Below are 22,133 nucleotides of genomic sequence, written 5' to 3' on the forward strand. Positions count from 1 at the left end.
AACCAAACATGAATGAGTCTGCAAGTCCAACTCGAGCAGTCAGTGGAGCAATAAACACAGACAACCACATTGCTCGTGTGCTATATCAAGAAGGGTAGGGACATCTTCCAGTCCCTTCCCTTAGTCTCCCTCCATGTCATCCTATGACCCACTAATTAGGACAAGAATACTCCTCTTTCAGTGTTACAGGGCTTGCCACCTCTTAAAACGACATTGGACCAGAGTTACAGGTTTGGACTTTCAATACACTCACATCGATGGGACAAGATGTTGTACATGAAGATGAGCAACATGTGATCTCTGTCCTCAAGAAGAGGAGCTCACGGTGTCCCCACACGGGGGTGAACAAAGTACAATGTACTCTACAAAGGTCTTCAGATCCAAAGCAGATACCACACTCAAGAGGAGGTGTGAAGACTCCCCAAAGTCAACTAAACAATTATTAAACTGATTTTGCAGTTAACTTGAAATCACAATTTGCTTTTGATTGGCTGGTTAATGTGGAGCATACTTAAATTTTTTACTTGTGGGTTTTTGGTTGTTGAAAAAGAATTATGACAAACTAAATGCTTTTATTTATAAATATCATACATATATATATATACATACACACATAAATGGATATGTATATATTTTAGCCACTGATTTTTAAATGTATCTCCTTTATTAGCCTCTATTTTTAATAGACTGCTTTTGACATTCTCAGGACCTGTATGGAATCTAATAGCTTCACTCAAGGGAAGAGATACAGCCTCTTGGCTATGCAGCGCCACCTGCTGGAGATCCAGAGGCACAAGGCCACCTAGCATTGAAGGGGATGATTCTAACACGTTCAATCAGCAAACAGGAACTCAGCCCCTCCCTTGTGCCAGGCAGTGGGCTGGTCCAAGGGATATCTTCAAGTGATAGCTCCACACACTCCAGGGGTCAGCTGCACCATAAGTCTACCTCAGTTCAGTTCAGTTCAGCTGCTCAGTCGTGTCTGACTCTTTGCAACCCCATGAATCACAGCACGCCAGGCCTCCCTGACCATCACCAACTCCCGGAGTTCACTCAGACTCACGTCAATCGAGTTGGTGATGCCATCCAGCTATCTCATCCTCTGTCGTCCCCTTCTCCTCCTGCCCCCAATCCGTCCCTGCATCAGAGTATTATCCAATGAGTCAACTCTTTGCATGAGGTGGTCAAAGTATTGGAGTTTCAGCTTTAGCATCAGTCCTTCCAAAAAACACCCAGGACTGATCTCCTTTAGGATGCACTGGTTGGATCTCCTTGCAGTCCAAGGGACTCTCAAGAGTCTTCTCCAGTACCACAGTTCAAAAGCATCAATTCTTCGGCACTCAGCTTTCTTCACAGTCCAACTCTCACATCCATACATGACCACTGGAAAAACCATAGCCTTGACTATGACTAGACGGACCTTTGTTGTCAAAGTAATGTCTCTGCTTTTTAATATGCTATTTAGGTTGGTCATAACTTTCTTTCCAAGGAGTAAGTGTCTTTTAATTTCATGACTGCAATTATCATCTGTAGTGATTCTGGAGCCCAAAAATAAAGTCGGACACTGTTTCCACTGTTTCCCCATCTATTTCCCATGAAGTGATGGGACCAGATGCCATGATCGTCATTTTCTGAATGTTGAGCTTTAAGCCAACCTTTTAACCCTCCTCTTTCACTTTCATCAAGAGGCTTTTTAGTTCCTCTTCACTTTCTGCCATAAGGGTGGTGTCATCTGCATATCTGAGGTTATTGATATTTCTCCTGGCAATCTTGATTCCAGCTTGTGTTTCTTGCAGCCCAGCGTTTCTCATGATGTACTCTGCATAGAAGTTAAATAAGCAGGGTGACAATATACACCCCTGATGTGCTCCTTTTCCTATTTGGAACCAGTCTGTTGTTTCATGTCCAGTTCTAACTGTTGCTTCCTGACCTGCATACAGGTTTCTCAAGAGGCAGATCAGGTGGTCTGGTATTCCCATGTCTTTCAGAATTTTCCACAGTTTATTGTGATCCACACAGCTTTGGCATAGTCAATAAAGCAGAAATAGATATTTTTTCTGGAACTCTCTTGCTTTTTCCATGATCCAGCAGATGTTGGCAATATGATCTCTGGTTCCTCTGCCTTTTCTAAATCCAGCTTGAACATCTGGAAGTTCACAGTTCACATATTGCTGAAGCGTGGCTTGGAGAATTTTGAGCATTACTTTACTAGTGTGTGAGATGAGTGCAACTGTGTGGTAGTTTGAGCATTCTTTGGCATTGCCTTTCTTGGGGATTGGAATGAAAACTGACCTTTTCCAGTGCTGTGGCCACTGCTGAGTTTCCCAAATTTGCTGGCATATTGAGTGCAGCACTTTCACAGCATCATCTTTCAGGATTTGAAATAGCTCAATTGGAATTCCATCACCTCCACTAGCTTTGTTCGTAGTGATGCTTCCTGAGGCCCACTTGACTTCACATTCCAGGATGTCTGGCTCTAGGTGAGTGATCACACCATTATAATTATCTGGGTCATGAAGATCTTTTTTGTACAGTTCTTCTGTGTATTCTTGCCACCTCTTCTTAATAGCTTCTGCTTCTGTTAGGTCCATACCATTTCTGTCCTTTATCAAGCCCATCTTCACATGAAATGTTCCCTTGGTATCTCCAATTTTCTTGAAGAGATCTCTAGTCTTTCCCACTCTATTGTTTTCCTCTATTTCTTTGCATTGATTGCTTAGGAAGGCTTTCTTATCTCTCCTTGCTATTGTTTGGAACTCTGCATTCAGATGCTTATATCTTTCCTTTTCTCCTTTGCTTTTCGCTTCTCTTCTTTTCACAGCTATTTGTAAGGCCTTCCCAGACAGCCATTTTGCTTTTTTGCATTTCTTTTCTGTGGGGATGGTCTTGATCCCTGTCTCCTGTACAATGTCATCAACTTCATTCCATAGTTCATCAGGCACTCTATCTATCAGGTCTAGTCCCTTAAATCTATTTCTCACTTCCACTGTATAATCATAAGGGGTTTGATTTAGGTCATACCAGAATATAATCAACCTGATTTCAGTGTTGACCATCGGTTGATGTCCATGTGTAGAGTCTTCTCTTGTGTTGTTGGAAGAGGGTGTTTGCTATGGCCAGTGCATGAATCAAGGCAAACTGGAAGTGGTCAAACAAGAGATGGCAAGAGTAAACGTCAACATTTTAGGCATCAGTGAACTAAAATGGACTGGAATGGGTGAATTTAACTCAGATGACCATTATATCTACTACTGTGGGCAAGAATCCCTTAAAAGAAATGGAGTAGCCATCACAGTCAACAAAAGAGTCTGAAATGCAGTACTTGGATGCAATCTCACAAAATACAGAATGATCTCTGTTCGTTTCCAAGGCAAAACATTCAATATCACAGTAATCCAAGTCTATGCCTCAACCAGTAATGCTGAAGAAGCGGAAGTTGAAAGGTTCTATGAAGACCTATAAGACCTTCTAGAATTAACACCCAAAAAAGATGTCCTTTTCATTATAGGGACTGGAATGCAAAAGTAGGAACTCAAGAAACACCTGTGGTAACAGGCAAATGTGGCCTTGGAGTACAGAATGAAGCAGGGCAAAGGCTAATAGAGTACTGCCAAGAGAATGCACTGGTCATAGCAAACACCCTCTTCCAACAACACAAGAGAAGATTCTACACATGGACATCACCAGATAGTCAACAACAAAGTCAGATTGATTATATCCATTGAAGCCAAAGATGGAGAAGCTCTATACAGTTAGTAAAAACAAGACTGGGAGGTGACTGTGGCTCAGATCATGAACTCCTTATTGCCAAATTCAGACTTAAATTGAAGAAAGTAGGGAAAACCACTAGACCATTCAGGTATGACATAAATAAAATCCCTTATGATTATACAGTGGAAGAGAGAAATAGATTTAAGGGACTAGATCTGATAGATAGAGTGCCTGATGAACTATGGAATGAAGTTCATGACATTGTATAGGAGACAGGGATCAAGACCATCCCCATGATAAAGAAATACCAAAAAGCAAAATGGCTGTCTGAGGAGGCCTTACAAATAGCTGTGAAAAGAAGAGAAGCAGAAATCAAAGGAGAAAAGGAAAGATATACCCATTTGAATGCAGAGTTTCAAAGAGAAGTGAGGAGAGATAATAAAGCCTTCCTCTGTGATCAGTGCAAAGAAACAGAGGAAATCAATAGAATGGGAAAGACTACCAAGGGAACATTTCATGAAAAGATGGGCTCAACAAAGAACAGAAACGGTATGGACCTAACAGAAGCAGAAGATATTAATAGGTGAAGAATACACAAAAGAACTGTACAAAAAAGATCTTCACGACCCAGATAATCATGATGGTGTGATCACTCACCTAGAGCCAGACATTCTGGAATGTCTCAGGAAGCATCACTACGAACAAAGCTAGTGGAGGTGATGGAATTCCAATTGAGCTATTTCAAATCCTGAAAGATGATGCTGTGAAAGTGCTGCACTCAATATGCCAGCAAATTTGGGAAACTCAGCAGTGGCCACAGCACTGGAAAAGGTCAGTTTTCATTCCAATCCCCAAGAAAGGCAATGCCAAAGAATGCTCAAACTACCACACAGTTGCACTCATCTCACACACTAGTAAAGTAATGCTCAAAATTCTCCAAGCCAGGCTTCAGTAATACATGAACTGTGAACTTCCAGATGTTCAAGCTGGATTTAGAAAAGGCAGAGGAACCAGAGATCATGTTGTCAACATCTGCTGGATCATCAAAAAGGCAAGAGAGTTCCAGAAAAACATCTATTTCTGCTTTATTGACTATGCCAAACCTTTGACTGTGTGGATCACAATAAACTGTGGAAAATTCTGAAAGACATGGGAATACCAGACCACCTGACCTGCCTCTTGAGAAACCTGTATGCAGGTCAGGAAGCAACAGTTAGAACTGGACATGGAACAACAGACTGGTTCCAAATAGGAAAAGGAGCACATCAGGGGTGTGTATTGTCACCCTGCTTATTTAACTTCTATGCAGAGTACATCATGAGAAACGCTGGGCTGGAAGAAGCACAAGCTGGAATCAAGATGGCTGGGAAAAGTATCAATAACCTCAGAAATGCCGATGACACCACCCTTATGGCAGAAAGTGAAGAGGAACTAAAAAGCCTCTTGATGAAAGTGAAAGCGGAGATTTAAAAGGTTGGCTTAAAGCTCAACATTCAGAAAATGACGATCATGGCATCCAGTCCCGTCACTCCATGGCAAATAGATGGAGAAACAGTGGAGACAGTGTCAGACTTTATTTTTGGACTCCAAAATCACTGCAGATGGTGACTGCAGCCATGAAATTAAAAGACACTTACTCCTTGGAAGAAAAGTTATGATCAACCTAGACCGCATATTAAAAAGCAGAGACATTATCTTGACAACAAAGGTCCGTCTAGTCAAAGCTATGGTTTTTCCAGTGGTCTTGTATGGATGTAAGAGGTGGACTATAAAGAAAGCTGAGTGGCGAAGAATTGATGCTTTTGAACTGTGGTGTTGAAGAAGACTGTTGAGAGTCCCCTGGACTGCAAGGAGATCCAAACAGTCCATTCTATAAGGAGATCAGTCCTGGGTGTTCATTGGAAGGACTGATGTTGAAGCTGAAACTCCAATACTTTGGCCACCTGATGCAAAGAGCTGACTCATTTGAAAAGATTCTGATGCTAGGAAAGATCGAAGGCAAGAGGAGAACGGGACAACAGAGGATGAGATGGTTGGATGGCATCAGTAACTCAATGGATATGAGTTTGAGTAAACTCTGGGAGTTGGTGATGGACAGGGAGGCCTGGTGTGCTGCAGTCCATGGGGTCGCAAAGAGTCAGACACGACTGAGCGACTGGACTGAACTGAACAGAAAGTACCAGATATTCAAAAGGAATAAAAAGTTGGGAAAAGTAAGCAAAGACCACATAGTGAAATCTATTGCATTTCAGACTTTATCTGGAAATTGAGGTGATTATAGCATGTTTGACAGTTGAATGACCTGGTTTAATCTGTGTCAGAGATGGAAGTCTGGAGGCAATACCTGGGAGCTGAAAGTCCAGAGATCGGGTGCTGTCCAGTCTGTGGTCCAATGGTGTTCAAGGACATCTTCTTAAATTTAAATATATCTTATCAGCCCCCTACTCAAAATCCTGGTTTCCCCTTACAAAAGCCCACTGGACCTGCAGGGCCTGACCTTTGACCACCTTTCCATACTCATCTATGACACTCTCTCCAGTCACTGCACTCAGCTTCCAGAATGTTCTGAATCCTATCCTGCCTCATACTAATCACTCTTGCTGTCCCTTCTTTAACTGACTGGCTCCTATTCTTGCTTCAGGTCTGAGAGGCCTTCCTTGCAGGGAAACTCTCTTCCCAATTGTCTTTCTTATCACTTACTAACACCTCTGAAGCTAGGGCTAATTTTTTTTAAACTATATTACTGAACAGTTCATTGAATCAATAAATGAATAAACCAGGAAAGAGATGATTAAGGTTAAGAAGGATAACAGCAATGTATGAAGAAAGAGATTTGAAAAGCACCATAGAGGAAGAGTTATGTGGAACAATCTCATGAGAAGAGTGAGGGAAAGCATCTAGGATGATGCCCATGTTTGAGCATTATTAATCCAATTAGATTAATATTAAGTAATCTAATTAATCTAGTTAGAGAATGTGAGCGAAGCATGTTTGGAAGGGCAGGATAATGAGTGCAGGTTGAGGAATGTTAAGGATGAGATGGCTGTGAGACGCAGCAGGGGAGGGTCCAGTGACAGTCGGCATGAGGTTCATAGTTCACGCGAGAGGCTGAGAGGGACTTGGGAGCAGCAGTGCACAGGATCACTTGAAGCTGTGGAAAAGATCCCCTAAAGAGAAAGCCAGGGGCTCAGTCACAGAAAATCCTCTGTCTAGACACATTCTGGGAAGAAAAAAATAAAGAAAATGAATAGAGCAAGGAGGAATACAGAAAGAGACAGAGTCACAGAAGCCAAAGAGGGAAGTTTCTAAAGTACCAAATGCCACAGGACCATGTGAGAGAAAGGCTAAAAAGCAGCCCCCGAAATTCGGCAATTAAGAGGTCCCTGGTGACCTGGGTGAGGGCCTTTCAGGAGCCCGAGTGAGGCTGTGGAAAAAATTAGTAAAATTTAGTCACTAAAAAGTTAGTGAAGTAAAGTTAGTAAAACTCCCAAATATTTTAATCCAGTTTTGGTTAATATTCAAAGGAACTTGTAAGTAACAAGTTGTGATGGAAATCTCTGAGGGACAGAGGTTGTTAATGCAAGTGCTTTAGTGAATGCCTGTATTAAGTAGTGTAACTTTAAAAAAAAAAAAGAGAGAGAGGATATGTGATATTTACAAAGAAGTTACCACGAAGAAATAAACAGAAAGCTATGCACATAAAGGCCATGCTTAAAGTAATATTTATATGTGGATATACATTTCTTGCTGTTACAGCTTTTGTCTAGTTTACCAAAAAGGACAAACAGCTTTCCAGCCACAGTGGGTCTTCAGTAGTTACACAGACTGGAGCCTATGAACTTAAAACTGCACGTTTGCTATGGGGACCTCCATGGGGAGCTGAATGTTTGTCACCAGAAATGGAATTAGCTCCCGCCAGTGTGATGATTAACCCACTGCCTTCCACTTCACTGACCAGGTTGTCAACAATTAATCTGCATGGGTTCTCTTATGAATTAAGAAACCTATCTGTATACTATCATGCTTACAAGATTTTTACAAGTAAAATAAAACATTCATTCCCTTTTTAATTGACATATAATTAACAAATACTATAGTGTAAGTTTAAGGTGTACAATGTGTGGATTTGATACTATTTATTTCTCTTTTTAGAATATAAGGCAAAGTCTCCTTCTTTCGAAGATAAAGAAATGGAGGTTCCCAGGTTTCTCGTTAAAAGGGCCCTTCCTGCCCTAGGACATGCGTGTGTGCATGCTGTGGCTTCAGTCATGTCCGACTCTTTGAGACCCTATGGGCTGTAGCCTGCCAGGCTCCTCTGTCCACGGGGAATTTTCAGGCAAGAATACTGGAGTGGACTGCCATGTCCTGCTCCAGGGGATCTTCCCAACCAAGGGATCAAACCCTTGGCTCTTATGTTTCCTGCATTGGCAGGCAGCTTCTTTACCACCAGCGCCACCTGGGAAGCCCTAGGACATATCATACCGCATTGTGATAATGCTGTTTCTCCATTTCACTACTTCTTTAGCTACTAGAGAGCGAAGATTAAAGACTTTCCCACGCTAATTGTTTATACTTTCTACTCTGTAAAATAGGTTTTATTTTCTTTTCTGTAAAATATTTAGTGTAATCTTAGTGTTTTTCTCAGTGACTGATGGATAGTAAACACGTTAAAATGTTAATCCTTTGTCATATTTCTTGTAAGTATTCTTTACAACTGTTTTCTGCCTTTTAATTCTGTCTGTTCCTTTGAGGTATAGAAATTATTAATTCCTATGATGTTGACTCAATTTCTTGTGTGATTTCTATTATTATGTTTAAACACAGGAGATCTGAACAATTGGAAGGACTGATGCTAAAGTGAAGCTCCAATTCCTGGCCACCTTATGCAAAGAGCCAACTCATTGGAAAAGACCCTAATGCTGGGGAAGATTGCAGGCAAAAGGAGAAGGGGAGGCAGAGGATGAGTGATCAGATTGTATCATCGACTCAGTGGACATGAGCTTGAGTAAACTCTGGGAAATAATGAAAGATAGGGAAGCCTGGCAGGCCGCAATCCATGAGTCACAAAGAGTCAGACACAACTTAGGGACTGAACAACAGCATATATATAAGTAAGTACTTTGATGATCAATTCATAGGAGTCTTAGGTTTCAAGTAAGAACAAAATCTAAATTACAGGGAAAGTGGGAATACTTGGTATTTCCATGGTATTCCTATCCTCTTGGTTAATCAGACTGATGTTAAACCCATAGAGGTTAGAACCAACACTGCTAAGGTGGAAAATAAGCTCTTTATGGGCACTTAACTGCTCCAAATGAATGTTCAATCAATTAGAACCTACAGTTCTGTAGAACCTACTGATGAGAGAAGTCAGCCATTGTCGACAATCTTTGGGACAAATTTTGCTCTTATTTACTATAGCTCAGTTGGTAAAGAATCTGCCTGCAATGTAGGAGACCTGGGTTCAATTCCTGGGTTGGGAAGATCCCCTGGAGAAGGAAATGGCAATCCACTCCAGTCTTCTTGCCTGGAAAATCCCACGGACAGAGGAGCCTGGCAGGCTACAGTGCATGGGGTCGCAAGAGTCGGACATGACTTTGCGACTAAACCACCACCACCACCACTATTATTAATATAATAAATGACAGACAGATCCTAGAACTTTTTGTGTATTACTCCTAATTGCCCCTTTTAAAATAAGAATCTTTCAAAATATGTACTCTATGGATGAGAAAACGAAGGCTCAGAAAGGTTAAATAACTTGTTCAGGTTCACCTAGTGTGTAAGTAGTGAGATTTGAACCTAGATCTCTGTGATGCCAAAGAATAACATTTCCTACTATTTAGGCTGCCTTCTCGAACCCTGGACTTCCCTGATGGCTCAGACAGTAAAGTGTCTGTCTACAATGTGAGAGACCTGGGTTCGATCCCTGGGTTGGGAAGATTCCCTGGAGAAGGAAATGGCAACCCACTCCAGTACTCTTGCCTTGAAAATCCCATGCACGGAGGAGCTTGGTGCAGGTTACTGTCCATTGTATCACGAAGAGTCGGGCACGACTGAGCGACTTCACCTACCTAGTCTCGAACCCTATCTACCTCATATAAAGGGCTTCTAATATGCAAGGCACAATGATAAGTACTTATCTTATTTATGCACAGAGTAATGAGATGGATATTATTAGTAGTCTTTTGATATTGATCTTGCTGGTAAGATTTTAAAACTGGTAGTTAAAAAGATGATTTTGAACAAAAGGGAAAGGCTCTGCTTAGAGTAAATCATGCCTACTTATCCTTGCTGCTGCTGCTGCTAAGTCACTTCAGTCGTGTCTGACTCTGTGCAACCCCGTAGACGGCAGCCTACCAGGCTCCCCCGTCCCTGGGATTCTCCAGGCAAGAACACTGGAGTGGGTTGCCATTTCCTTCTCCAATGAGTGAAAGTGAAAAGTGAAAGTGAAGTCACTCGATCGTGTCCAACTCTCAGTGACCCCATGGACTGTAGCCTACCAGGCTCCTCCATCCATGGGATTTTCCAGGCAAGAGTACTGGAGTGGGGTGCCATTGCCTTCTCCCCACGGACTGCTAGGCCCCACCAAACTGCTCTCCAGATAAAATGTGTCTCTCAGGCATGTGCCCCACTAAAATCAATAACAGATTCCTCAGCTTGGCATTCAGGGCCTCCTCAGGGAAGCCACAGCTTACCTTTCCAACTATTACTCCACCCAGGGCCACCCCCACCCCCACCCATACCCCATAATCCTCCCACCCCTCCCATGTACACAAGGCATAGGACCTTGGCTCCCACAATCCCCTCTGCCTGGAATGACCCTAACCCCTTCCCTGTCCCCAATCCCTTCATCTGTGCCCCATTCAGCTGGGTCCTGTACAGTTCTTCACATGGAGTCTTTCACAGAACACTCAAAATGTTGGCCAAATTGGGTGGAACTTAATCTAACCACCCTTTTCCATCATCATCTGACAGAAACAAACAGCTACATCTTGGGATGCCAACTAGAGTGCCAGCTCCTAAACTTGGGAGTAGGGACCATTTGTGTGGCCTGGCCTCTCTGCCTCTTATCTCTGAAATAAGAGCAATAGTTCTTGTCAGAGAAGCTGAGTGCCTGAGATGAGAGGCTTTGGAAACACACATTCTCAAGTACAAGGCCATTATTTTCAACTCCCCTTAGGCCCAAGCCCCATTGACCAACTAATGCTAAGAACTTAAAGCTTGCTTCCAGCCAAATGCCTCTTCTTATATCACAAATGTCCCAGTGTAGCGCTGTTGAGAGGGCTGCCCTGAGGACACTGGATAGCCTGCTGGCTTTTTATTTCCACAGAGTGTAGAGATTTCCATCTCGAGTGTGGCTATCAATTCGTGGTTTCAAGAAGAGCCTGGAGTTTGAGGCCTGCTTGGTCAACAGCTGAGAGTCCAGCTCACAGATCAGAAGAACTGTGGAGTTCCTCAGGTAAGCATTTGAGAAAATCTTTATCTTATTTCGTGAGCAGTTTGAGCTAGAAGATAATATAATTCAGTGAACTCTACCCAAAGAGCTTTGACTAATGGACTGATGTTCTTAGACCAAACCTTTTTGATTTATTAATTTATTAGGATAAGGACTTGGATAATATCAACTCTGTTGATGCTGTAAAGCTGAGAGGGCTAACTGATAATATGAGATGGATGAATCTAGATCCAAGATAATTTCAACAGATTGGAATGAGCAGATCCTAATGAGCTGAAATTGAACAGAGCTGAAAGGGAAGGCCTTCATTACATTCCAGAAAAAATACTCAAATACTAGCTGGGGGACACAGTGCTTTATAGTTTGTGGTGAAGAGACTAAGGAATGATGTATCCGAAGAGTCAGGCCATGGTAGATGCACGGACTGCAGTGTAGTATTTGGATGAGAATACCCATGGCCCCACTCTTTCATGGTGAGGCTCCTGCTGTACGTTCAAAGACTGCGATAAACTGGAGGGAATTTCTATCACGTGGGTTGTTTAAAAGCATGTCTCCAATCACATGATCAATAGTTAACAGAACTGGAAAGGTTTAACCTAGAGCAGACCTGGAAGAGAGCAAATGTTTGTCTCCAAACTTCTGATGGGCTGGAGGAGAGACAAGGAAAAAGTCCGTGGTATTAGGTGGGCTTGGAGAGTAGAACTAAGAGAGGAAGTTAGATGAGGATGGACTTTGGCTTCGCATAAGGAAGAACTTTCCAACACAGCCATAGAAAAATGAAATGAACTATTTCAAAGGACTCAATTTCTTCATCTGGAACTCTTGGTCAGTCAGAGGGAAGGATGACTGACCTTTCGGGAAAGATGTTGCCAGGCAGAGCAGGGAATTTTACCATTCAGAGGAGGTTTGATCCATGACTGCCAAAATTCCCTCTTACCAGAGATTCTACAATATTCTGAAAATAAAACTTCAATGTAGAAAAAAGGTAGCTGATATAAGAAAAAAAAAAGTGATGAGTATGAAAAAGAACAAAAAGCATAAAAATTCTAAAATAAACAAGAAATGACAAGTCAGTTATATGACAAGGTTGTTCCCTGAAACTCTAGCTAGCTATTTAGTTTAGTTATCTGGCCTAGTTCCCAAACCTTGTCAGTGTATCTGAAAACTCACTTCTTTGAGCCACAGCTGGAAGGCTTTGACCTAACAGTTCTGGGGATACTATAATTATAAAAAAAATTCTCTCAGTGATTCTGATGTTCAGGCAATTTGGGGGAACACTGGAATTTTAGACTTACTTATACAAATTTTTGTATTTTGCATAATATATACATATGAATATGTGTCATGTTGAAAAAAACAGTAATAATAATGATTCTAATCTACCTGTTGAAATTTAAGGCCACTATAGTTTAGTATTTGGAATGCACAGTAGGAAGTCAAGAGATACCTAAAGTAACAGGCAAGTTTGGCCTTGGAGTACAAAATGAAGCAGGGTAAAGGCTAACAGAGTTTTGCCAAGAGAACATACTGGTCATAGCAAACATCCTCTTCCAAAAACACAAGAGACAACTCTACACATGGAGCTCACCACACTGCCAATATCAAAATCAGGTTGCTTATACTCTTTGCAGTCGAAGATGGAGAAGCTCTATACAGTCAGCAAAAATAAGACTGGGAACAGACTGTAGCTCAGACACGAACTACTTAAATTAATTAAATTCACACTTAAATTGAAGAAAGTTGGGAAAACCATTAGGCCATTCAGGTATGACATAATGCAAATCCGTTACAACTATACAGTGGAAGTGACACATAGATTCAAGGGATTTGATCTGATAGACAGAGTGCCTGAAGAACGATGGACGGAGGTTTATGACATTGTACAGGAGGTCGTGATCAAAACCAGCCCCAAGAACAAGAAACGCAAAAAAGGGAAATGGTTGTCTGAGGAGGCCTTACAAACAGCTGAGAAAAGAAGAAAAGCAAAAGGTAAAGGAGAAAAGGAAAGATATATCCGTTTGAATGCCGAGTTCCAAAGAATAGCAAGGAGAGATAAGAAAGGCTTCCTCAGTGAACAATGCAAACAAACAGAGGAAAACAACAGAGTGGGAAAGACTAGAGATCTCTTCAAGAAAATCAGAGATACCAAGGAAACATTTCATGCAAAGATGGGCACAATAAAGGAGAGAAATGGTATGGACCTAACAGAAGCAGATGATATTAAGAAGAGGTGGCCAGAATAAATAGAAGAACTACACACAAAAAAAGATCTTAATGACCCAGATAACCATGAACTGTGATCATTTACCTAGAGCCAGATATCTTGGAAGGCAAAGTCAAGTGGGCCTTAGGAAGCATCATGACGAACAAAGCTAGTAGAGATGAAGCAATTCCAGCTGAGTTGTTTCAAATCCTAAAAGATGACACTGTTAAAGTGTTGCACTCAATATCCCAACAAATTTGGAAAACTCAGAGTGGCCACAGGACTGGAAAAGGTCTGTTTTCATTTCAATCCCAAAAAAGGGCAATGCCAAAGAATGTTCAAACTACCTCACAATTGCACTCATTTCACATGCTAGCAAAATAATGCTCAAAATTATTCAAGCTAGGCTTCAACAGTATATGAACTGAGAACTCCCAGATATTCAAGCTGGATTTTGAAAAGGCAGAGGAACCAGAGATGAAACTGCCAATATCTGTTGGATCATAGAAAAAACAAGAGAATTCCAGAAAAACATCTACTTCTGCTTTATTGACTATGTCAAAGCCTTTGACTGTGTGGATCACAACTGTGGAAACTCTTCAAGAGATGGGAATACCAGACCACCTTACCTGCCTCCCGAGAAACCTGTATGCAGGTCAAGAAGCAATAGTTAGATCAGACATGAAACAACAGATTGGTTCCAAATTGGGAAAGGAGTACGTTAAGGCTGTATGTTGTCACCCTGCTTATTTAACTTATATGCAGAGTACATCATGAGAAACGCTGGGCTGGAAGAAGCACAAGCTGGAATCAAGATTGCTGAGAGAAATCTCAATAACCTCAGATATGCAGATGACACTACCCTAATGGCAGAAAGTGAAGAAGAACTGAAGAGCCTCTTGATGAAGGTGAAAGAGGAGAGTGAAAAGGCTGGATTAAAACTCAACATTCAAAAACTGAAGATCATGGCTTCTGGTCCCATCATTTCATGGCAAATAAATGGGGAAACAATGAAAACAGTGACAGACTTTATTTTCTTGGGCTCCAAAATTGCTGCTGATGATGACTGCAGCCATGAAATTAAAAGACACTTGTTCCTTGGAAGAAAAGTTATAACAAACCTAGACAGCATATTAAAAAGCAGAGAAGTTACTTTGCCCACAAAGGTCTGTCTAGCCAAAGCTATGGTTTTTCCAGTAGCGATGTATGGATGTGAGAGTTGGACCATAAAGAAAGCTCAGTGTCAAAGAATTGATGCTTTTGAACTCTGGTGTTGGAGAAGACTCTTGAGAGTCCCTTGGACTGTAAGATCAAACCTAAAGGAAATCAGTCCTGAATATTCATTGGAAGGACTGATGTTGAAGCTGACGCTCCAATACTTTGGCCACCTTATACAAAGAGCCAACACATTAGAAAAGACCCTGATGCTAGGAAAGATTGAAGGCAGGAGGAGAAAGGAACAATAGAGGACAAGATGGTTGAATGGCATCACTGACTCAATGGACATGAGTTTGAGCAAGCTCTGGTAGATGGTGAAGGACAGACAAGCCTGGCAAGCTGCAATCCATGGGGTTGCAAAGAATTGGACATGACTGAGTGACTGGACAAAAACAACATAGTTTAATATTTAAGCACCATTTCTACAGTGGAAGCAAACTTGCCTTTAGTATTCAAGTTCTAAGGGCGTAGAACATAAAAGTTCAAAATATCCCATCTCTTACTTTATAAGCTTTAAAGAACTGAATAGATCATTTCTAGATTTTCAGCACTGCCTAGATAACACATGTTTTCAGAAGTAATGAAATATTTTTTCCTAAACAAATAACAGAAATTTTCAGATAATTAGGTAGAAAAAAACAAGAAAATGGATGTTGTTCAGACATATATGTTGTTGTTTAGTTGCTGAGTCGTGTCCAATTTTCTTCTGACCCGTGGTCTATAGCCCACCAGACTCCTCTGTCCATGGGATGTCCCAGGTGAGAATACTGGAGTGGGTTGCCATTTCCTTCTCCAGGGGATCTTGACCCAGAGATTGAACTCGTGTCTCCTGCATTTCAGGTGGATTCTTTACCACTGAACCAACAGGGAAGCCCCTCACAGATATACACTTTTTAGCTTAACTAACTTTTTTTCCCCCTTAAGTTCCCATGCAGATAGGCAAAGTCTCAGAAAGTGTAAGAAGTCATGCTCTGTTAAAGCTCATTGAAAGCTTATTAGTATTAATAAAAACCTGTGTGGTGATGTTAAATAAGTCAATATTTAATTTCTTAAAATTACAAATATCAAAACTTAAATGTTTCCTTAATCTTTTATGTTCAACTTACACATCTTTTTATAAATCTAGTAAAAAAAAAAAAAACATTTTTTAAGGAAGATTTTAGCACTCAGTTAAATTCAAGGTGGTCAATTTTAATAGAATAAGAATGGCATTATTAAAGTATTGATTAAATCCTAACTCTCTCCATTTACAAAGAAGGGGACACTTTCCAAGGGTGGTGTCGATTTTTAAGCATTTCTCAGTGGACACTGTAAGAACAAACTCCTTTCCCTGAGGAATATAGTAAGAGGGCCTTTGGTCATAAACCTGTTTCCTCTCCGTTCTCACAAAGGGCTTTAGATGGGATAGGACAGCACTCCATCAACCAACATCCTTTGATTCAGAGGTAATTCATTGCCTGTGACTTTCTGGATTTTGAGGCACATGGTTTCAAAGACATGTTTTTTAGCTAAGGCATCCCTCCCCAGTTCTCAGAGGATGTGGGTATGTATTGAAAGAAGGAGATGAGTCTGCAGTAAGTTTCCTGTAGAGTGACAATCCACAATTACTGAAGATTTGGAAGAGATAATGAGAACGAAAGCATTCATACAACACATCCAAATCCAGGAAAAGGGGACTTTTAAATATATAGAGCCATGAAAGCAATATTAGGTGACACTATATGTATTTTCTGAAAGTTAAACTCCATACTCTACTTCATTCCTATATAGACTTTACACTAACTGATGAAATGATACTGACACTATAATTATTGCCAAAACATCTGATACAAAAGTCGTTTTACTTGGTTTCTTGATGTCTGGGAGTCTTGGTGTCTGTTCCGTGCATGTCACAGTAAAAATGGTCACAGCTGATAATAAAGTGGCCAATCAGATAATGCCAAATTTTGATCAACGTTTACGTGAGGAGAGATGAGAACTCTACCAAATTCTAAACTAGAATTAATAACAGAGAAGAGAACTTCTGAAGTAACTGTTGAGGTGCCTCCATAGTTCCTTTTAGTCATGATTTGACAGGTCAAATATTTTCAACACTTTTCCTTTATTGGAAGGAAATGTTCTACTTACAGATGCATAAGACTATGAGAAAAAGGAGGTATGTGGCCAGTTCCCGTAAAACACTTTTAAGGTACTTCTCTCGGTCAGTGCTGCTTTCCTCCATGAGTCTTGTTCCCCAGAGACCTTTAAAATAATAATAAAAGATGTCATTTTATTTTTCAAAAATCTCATGAATGGTGAAAGAAAAAAACACATACAAAATAGTATACTTTAAGGGAGGTTCTCCTGTTTGTTTTTTTTAGCATGCTCTAAAAACAACTGAGAAAGGGTTTTAGTAGAAGTACCTTTAATTTGGGAATACATCAGTCTCCACTGTCTCACCCCCACAAGGTGTGCAAAACACAAGGCAACAATCTGATCACTGTCTAAGCTCCCAACCTCATTAGAAAATATCTTAGTAAAAAATTAGAAAGAGAAGAGGAAATTTGGGCAGCTTCCGAGAGGAGGTTAAATAATTGTGCATACATATCAGCTCTGCCTATATGCAGGAGGAATTATCCTCTTAAGTAACTACATTGTAAATGATACCTTTTAGGTCACCTCTGATAAAAAGAAGTCCTGGTTGGAGCATCACTTCATCGTGGAAACATCTATCAATATTCTAACACACTGATGTAAAATCTCTGCTCTGTACCCATTTTTGCCTTTTAGGAAACTCAACGCTGAGTGATTACACTAAAAACATGCTTAGCCGAACAGATTTTTAAAATTTCAATTAGCATATGATTTTTTTTTAATTTATTTTTTTTAATTTTAAAATCTTTAATTCTTACATGCGCTCCCAAACATGAACCCCCCTCCTACCTCCCTCCCCATAACATCTCTGTGGGTCATCCCCATGCACCAGCCCCAAGCATGCTGTATCCTGCGTCAGACATAGACTGGCGATTCGATTCTTACATGATAGTATACGTGTTAGAATGCCATTCTCCCAAATCATCCCACCCTCTCCCTCTCCCTCTGAGTCCAAAAGTCCGTTATACACATCTGTGTCTTTTTTGCTGTCTTCCATACAGGGTCGTCAGCATATGATTTTTAAATTAAAAGCAACAACTCATCCGCCTTCTCTCTCTCTCTTTGGAGAAAGAGTAAAATCAGCAACCATGCTCCATATTTTAGCAGATGGAAAAAGTGTTGGGCCAGCTGAGCAAAGATGACATAAGCCTTGGTGAGCTGGCTGGAGACAGATCCCGCAGTTTTGGACGCGGCCAGCAGACAGACATGGTGGCCGTCCAAACCCCCACTAGTGAACAGTGTGGTCAAGTCACATTACTGGTTACTTGGAAGAGCCTTTCCAAAAATGACAAACCTCTCAATCCTTTTTGTTAGATTAACTCGACTGTTAATGGCGAATTGCCTCACACTTGAGTCCACAGACTTTAACCCCTTCCTCATGGAAACTCATGCAGCCACTGACGCCACAATCAAGCCACAGAGAACGGGGGGAAATGGTATATGGTCTTGCACTCGGAAGAAATGACTTCATCTCTAGTGTTTATGTACTTTTTAAGTCTTATAATCATACATTAGTTCTACTCCTAAATTGGGGTATTTCATTTCCTTTTCTCTCTCCCAAATTTCTTTTGGAAAAATCAGCATCTGCCTTCAAAGACACTGTGTTACGCGTCCTAGGTTTCACCACGCCGAAAGTGGAGCATAACTTATGACTAGGTTTTCTTCTGCCAAGATCTGGTAGTTGTCAGGGAATTACTCACTCAGAAGAAATGCAGCAAGTAGAATGTTTGTTCGGTGAAACTCTATCATATTAAAGAATTATTACAAATTTAGATGACATGGAAAATTACAACTCAAAATAACAGAGAGGCAGCCAAATATTAGGCTCAGTAGCCCTGGACACGACCACACCATTTCTTTGGGTGTATTTCTTTTGGAGGCCAGGCCTAAAATATACACATAAGCGGAAATTGCTAGTCCCTTGACCATCAGGACAGACGGCTGCCTTGCTTCACTTGGTCAGTGATTTCACTCTTTCCCATGGTTTATAAACAATTATGCACCAAGGAAAAGTCATAGTTCTTAATATTTACAAATGGTTTTGCCTGACCTATAAATAGAAAAACCAAACTCCTATCAAATTTTCTTTAAACTAAGTTTGCAATGGTTGACAGTAATTTAATTCTAGCCCTTGAAGGAAACATTTCAAACAAAAAGAAACAAGCCCGTTTATTTATATTTTATAAAAACATATTTTTATGGATTTACTTTTTCTAAATTACTCTAGCTACCTCCTCAAATATGATTGCTATAAAAAATTCATACAGTTTCTCCATTGGGTGTATATGTAGGGTCAGTCTTCAGATACAGGGACCCCCTCACATCTTGATGGGTAAGAAATGGCTGCAACTACAAATGGAAAAAATAGCTGTCCTATAGCCAGCATGTTTCCCATGTTTAGCAGGAATGATACAATAGGAACGGTTAAGGGTAGAGTTCAAGTCCAAAATGGCAGCATTCTTCAAAAGTAACTGTCTTTTCCCACCTTTTCCCAGCTGTGGAGGGAGTACCTGAAGGCACTCACGTTCTGTAGATAATGTGTCTCCATCTGTTAGGAGAATGTGATCTGAGAGGACAGGGGACAATACACAATTTCCTTCCTGTGTAAGAAGGTGCTTAGTCAATGCTAGAGTCCAAAGTCAGAGCACATTACCTAAACAGTGTTCCCAATTAATATGCATATGGGGGAATTCTGAGATGGATAATCCAAAACACCAAAAATGTCTCCAACATAACTGACTTTGATGGGGTTTCCCTGGTGGTCCAGTGGTTGGGACTTTGCCTTCTAATGCAGGGGATGTGGGTGTGATCCCTGGTCGGGGAGCTACAATCCCACCTGCCTTGCAGTCAAAAAACATAAAATGGAAGCAATATCGTAACAAATTCAATAAAAGACGTTAAAAAAAAGAGGTCTACAAAAAAATCTTAAAAAAAAAAACCAAACTACAGGCTTCCAATGCAAGGGTCATGGATTCGATCTCTGGTTGGAGAACTAAGATCCCAAAGGCTGTGTGGCACAGCCAAAGAAAAGATTTTGAAAAAAATGCCCTTTTGCAACTCTTTTATCCAAATGCTTCTAAGTGAAAGTCACTCAGTCATATCCGACTCTCTGCGACCCCATGGACTATACAGTCCAAGGAATTCTCCAGGTCAGAATACTGGACTGGGTAGACTTTCCCTTTTCCAGGGGATCTTCCCAACCCAGGGGTCAAACCCAGGTCTCCTGCATTACATGTGGATTCTTTATGAGTTGAGCCATACGGGAAGCCCAGTAATACTGGAGAGGGTAGCCTGTCCCTTCTCCAGAGGATCTTTCTAACCCAGCAATCGAACCTGGGTCTCCTGCATTGCAGGTGTATTCTTTATCAACCGAGCTATCAGGGAAGCCCAAATGCTTCTAAGCCCTTTTTATTTTGCAATTTATAAAAAATATCACAGAGAGAATGATATAATGAACTCTCATATATCCTTCACCCAGCTTTAACAATTACTATCAACTCCACACCAACCTTGATTCTTCAAAACCCTCACCGACTCCTCAATTTTTTTGTTTCTTTGTATTTCTTTTTAGTCGTGCCAGAGGGCATGTGGGCTCTTAGTTCCCTGACTAGGGATTGAATCCACGCCCCTTTCATTGGAAGCACTGAACGTTAACTGCTGGACTGCCAAGGAAGTCCTCCTCAATTATTTTGAAACTAATTGCAGTGATCATATCAACTCATCTTGTCAATATAATATCTCTCAGTTCTATGATAAAAAGATTCAGTGTGGATCTTTTGCCTCACATTCTGCTAAGTTGCTTCAGTCGTGTCTGACTCTGTGCGACCCCAGAGACGGCAGCCGACCAGACTCCCCCGTCCCTGGGATTCTCCAGGCAAGAACACTGGAGTGGGTTGCTATTTCCTTCTCCAGTGCATAAAAGTGAAAAGTGAAAGTGAAGTCACTCAGTTGTGTCTGACTCCTAGCGACCCCCTGGACTGCAGCCTACCAGGCTCCTCCATCCATGGGATTTTCCAGGCAAGAGTACTGGAGTGGGGTGCCATTGCCTTCTCAGTGCCTCACATTAACCCTGTCTCATCTGAAATGCATGAACCCCTCAGAACTCCTTGATCATGACAAGGTGTGGTGGGGGGTCTGGAGTCTGCTGCTGCTGTTGCTGCTGCTGCTGCTAACTCGCATCAGTCGTGTCTGACTCTGTGCGACCCCATAGACAGCAGCCCACCAGATCCTCCATCTCTGGGATTTTCCAGGCAAGAGTACTGGAGTGGGTTGCTCGCGCCTTCTCCGTCTGGAGTCTGAGCTGTGTTTAAATGAAGCATCAGCCCTTAAGAGCTATGAGACCTTACCTCAAACCATGAGCCTTCACTTCCTCATTTGGAAAGGGGATAAGAGTACTTCTCTGTGGGGTTGCTCTGGGAATAAGAAATTTTATATGTGTACAACATTTAGAGTGGTTGGAAGAGGCCCATTTATAGTTTCAGAAATAGGTTCAAATTTGTGAGGCATCCTACTTCTGATGCTAAGTTGGTGTGAAGACCCAAATCCATACAGACTTTGAAGTCTCTGTGAATAGCCCGACTGAATTCTCGTTGGATTCATGTCATAAAAGAATCCCGTTTTTGTGCTTGGACACATATGGACCTTGCTTAGAAAGATGAATACAATCCTTCCCAATAGTCATTTGAATTGCTTGGACACCTTCTGAAAGGGAAGTGACTTTTTATTATTGGTCCATTTTCTATAGGACAGTCAGTTGCTACTTTAAATGATACTGACTTTTGAGCCTCCAATTCTTAGGCAGCCTCCTCCTGAGGTGAAGACAGGAATGTGTCACAGATTACATACATCTTCCACAGACAACTCACACTCACATGCCACAAACTGAGATTTCTGTCTTTTTTCCTTTGTCTAGAAAACTGTTTTCCCTGTGGCTAAATAGGTGGGTTAACGGTACCAAGTCAGAAACACAGGTTTCATTTTAGAATAGGCCCTTTTCATAACCCTCACATGGGGCTGGTCCACAATTCTGATCGGTTCCGCCTCTCTTTAATCTAGCTTTCTTCCATCCCAGCTCACAATCCTTGGCTGCAGCCTTTGTCACCTTTTCCTAACCTGTTCTCCATCTCACCCGATTCCCTGCATCCTTGCTAGAATCATCTTCAGATTGGCATGTGACTGTATCAGTCCCCTGCTTGAAGCCCTCACTGTCTCTGTCTATAGGAAAAAGTATTAATACCAAGGAGGTACCAGCCATCTTGGTCTTACTTCTGCTATTCTTCCCTTCCCAACTCCCCCCTCTGAGTTCTTCAAAGTGTAACTCAAGTTTTATTTCTAACCTCCCCAGATAGAACTAACTGGACCTCTCTTCTTTGGGTACCTGACCTGGCACTGCAATTATTTACTTACACC

General features: G+C 41.3%; 1 protein-coding gene across 1 annotated transcript in view; it reads right to left on the reverse strand.

The window, feature by feature from the left end:
* The window catches only part of PKD2 (polycystin 2, transient receptor potential cation channel), a 65,969-nt gene that overhangs the window by 39,375 nt on the left and 4,461 nt on the right, over positions 1-22,133 (reverse strand). The window contains exon 2 of the mRNA XM_068975096.1: positions 16,719-16,832. Coding sequence (XP_068831197.1) covers positions 16,719-16,832 — 114 coding nt within the window. The remainder of the gene's footprint in view (positions 1-16,718; positions 16,833-22,133) is intronic.

The sequence above is a fragment of the Capricornis sumatraensis genome, chromosome 7 (assembly GCF_032405125.1).
Source record: "Capricornis sumatraensis isolate serow.1 chromosome 7, serow.2, whole genome shotgun sequence".
Lineage (NCBI taxonomy): Eukaryota > Metazoa > Chordata > Mammalia > Artiodactyla > Bovidae > Capricornis > Capricornis sumatraensis.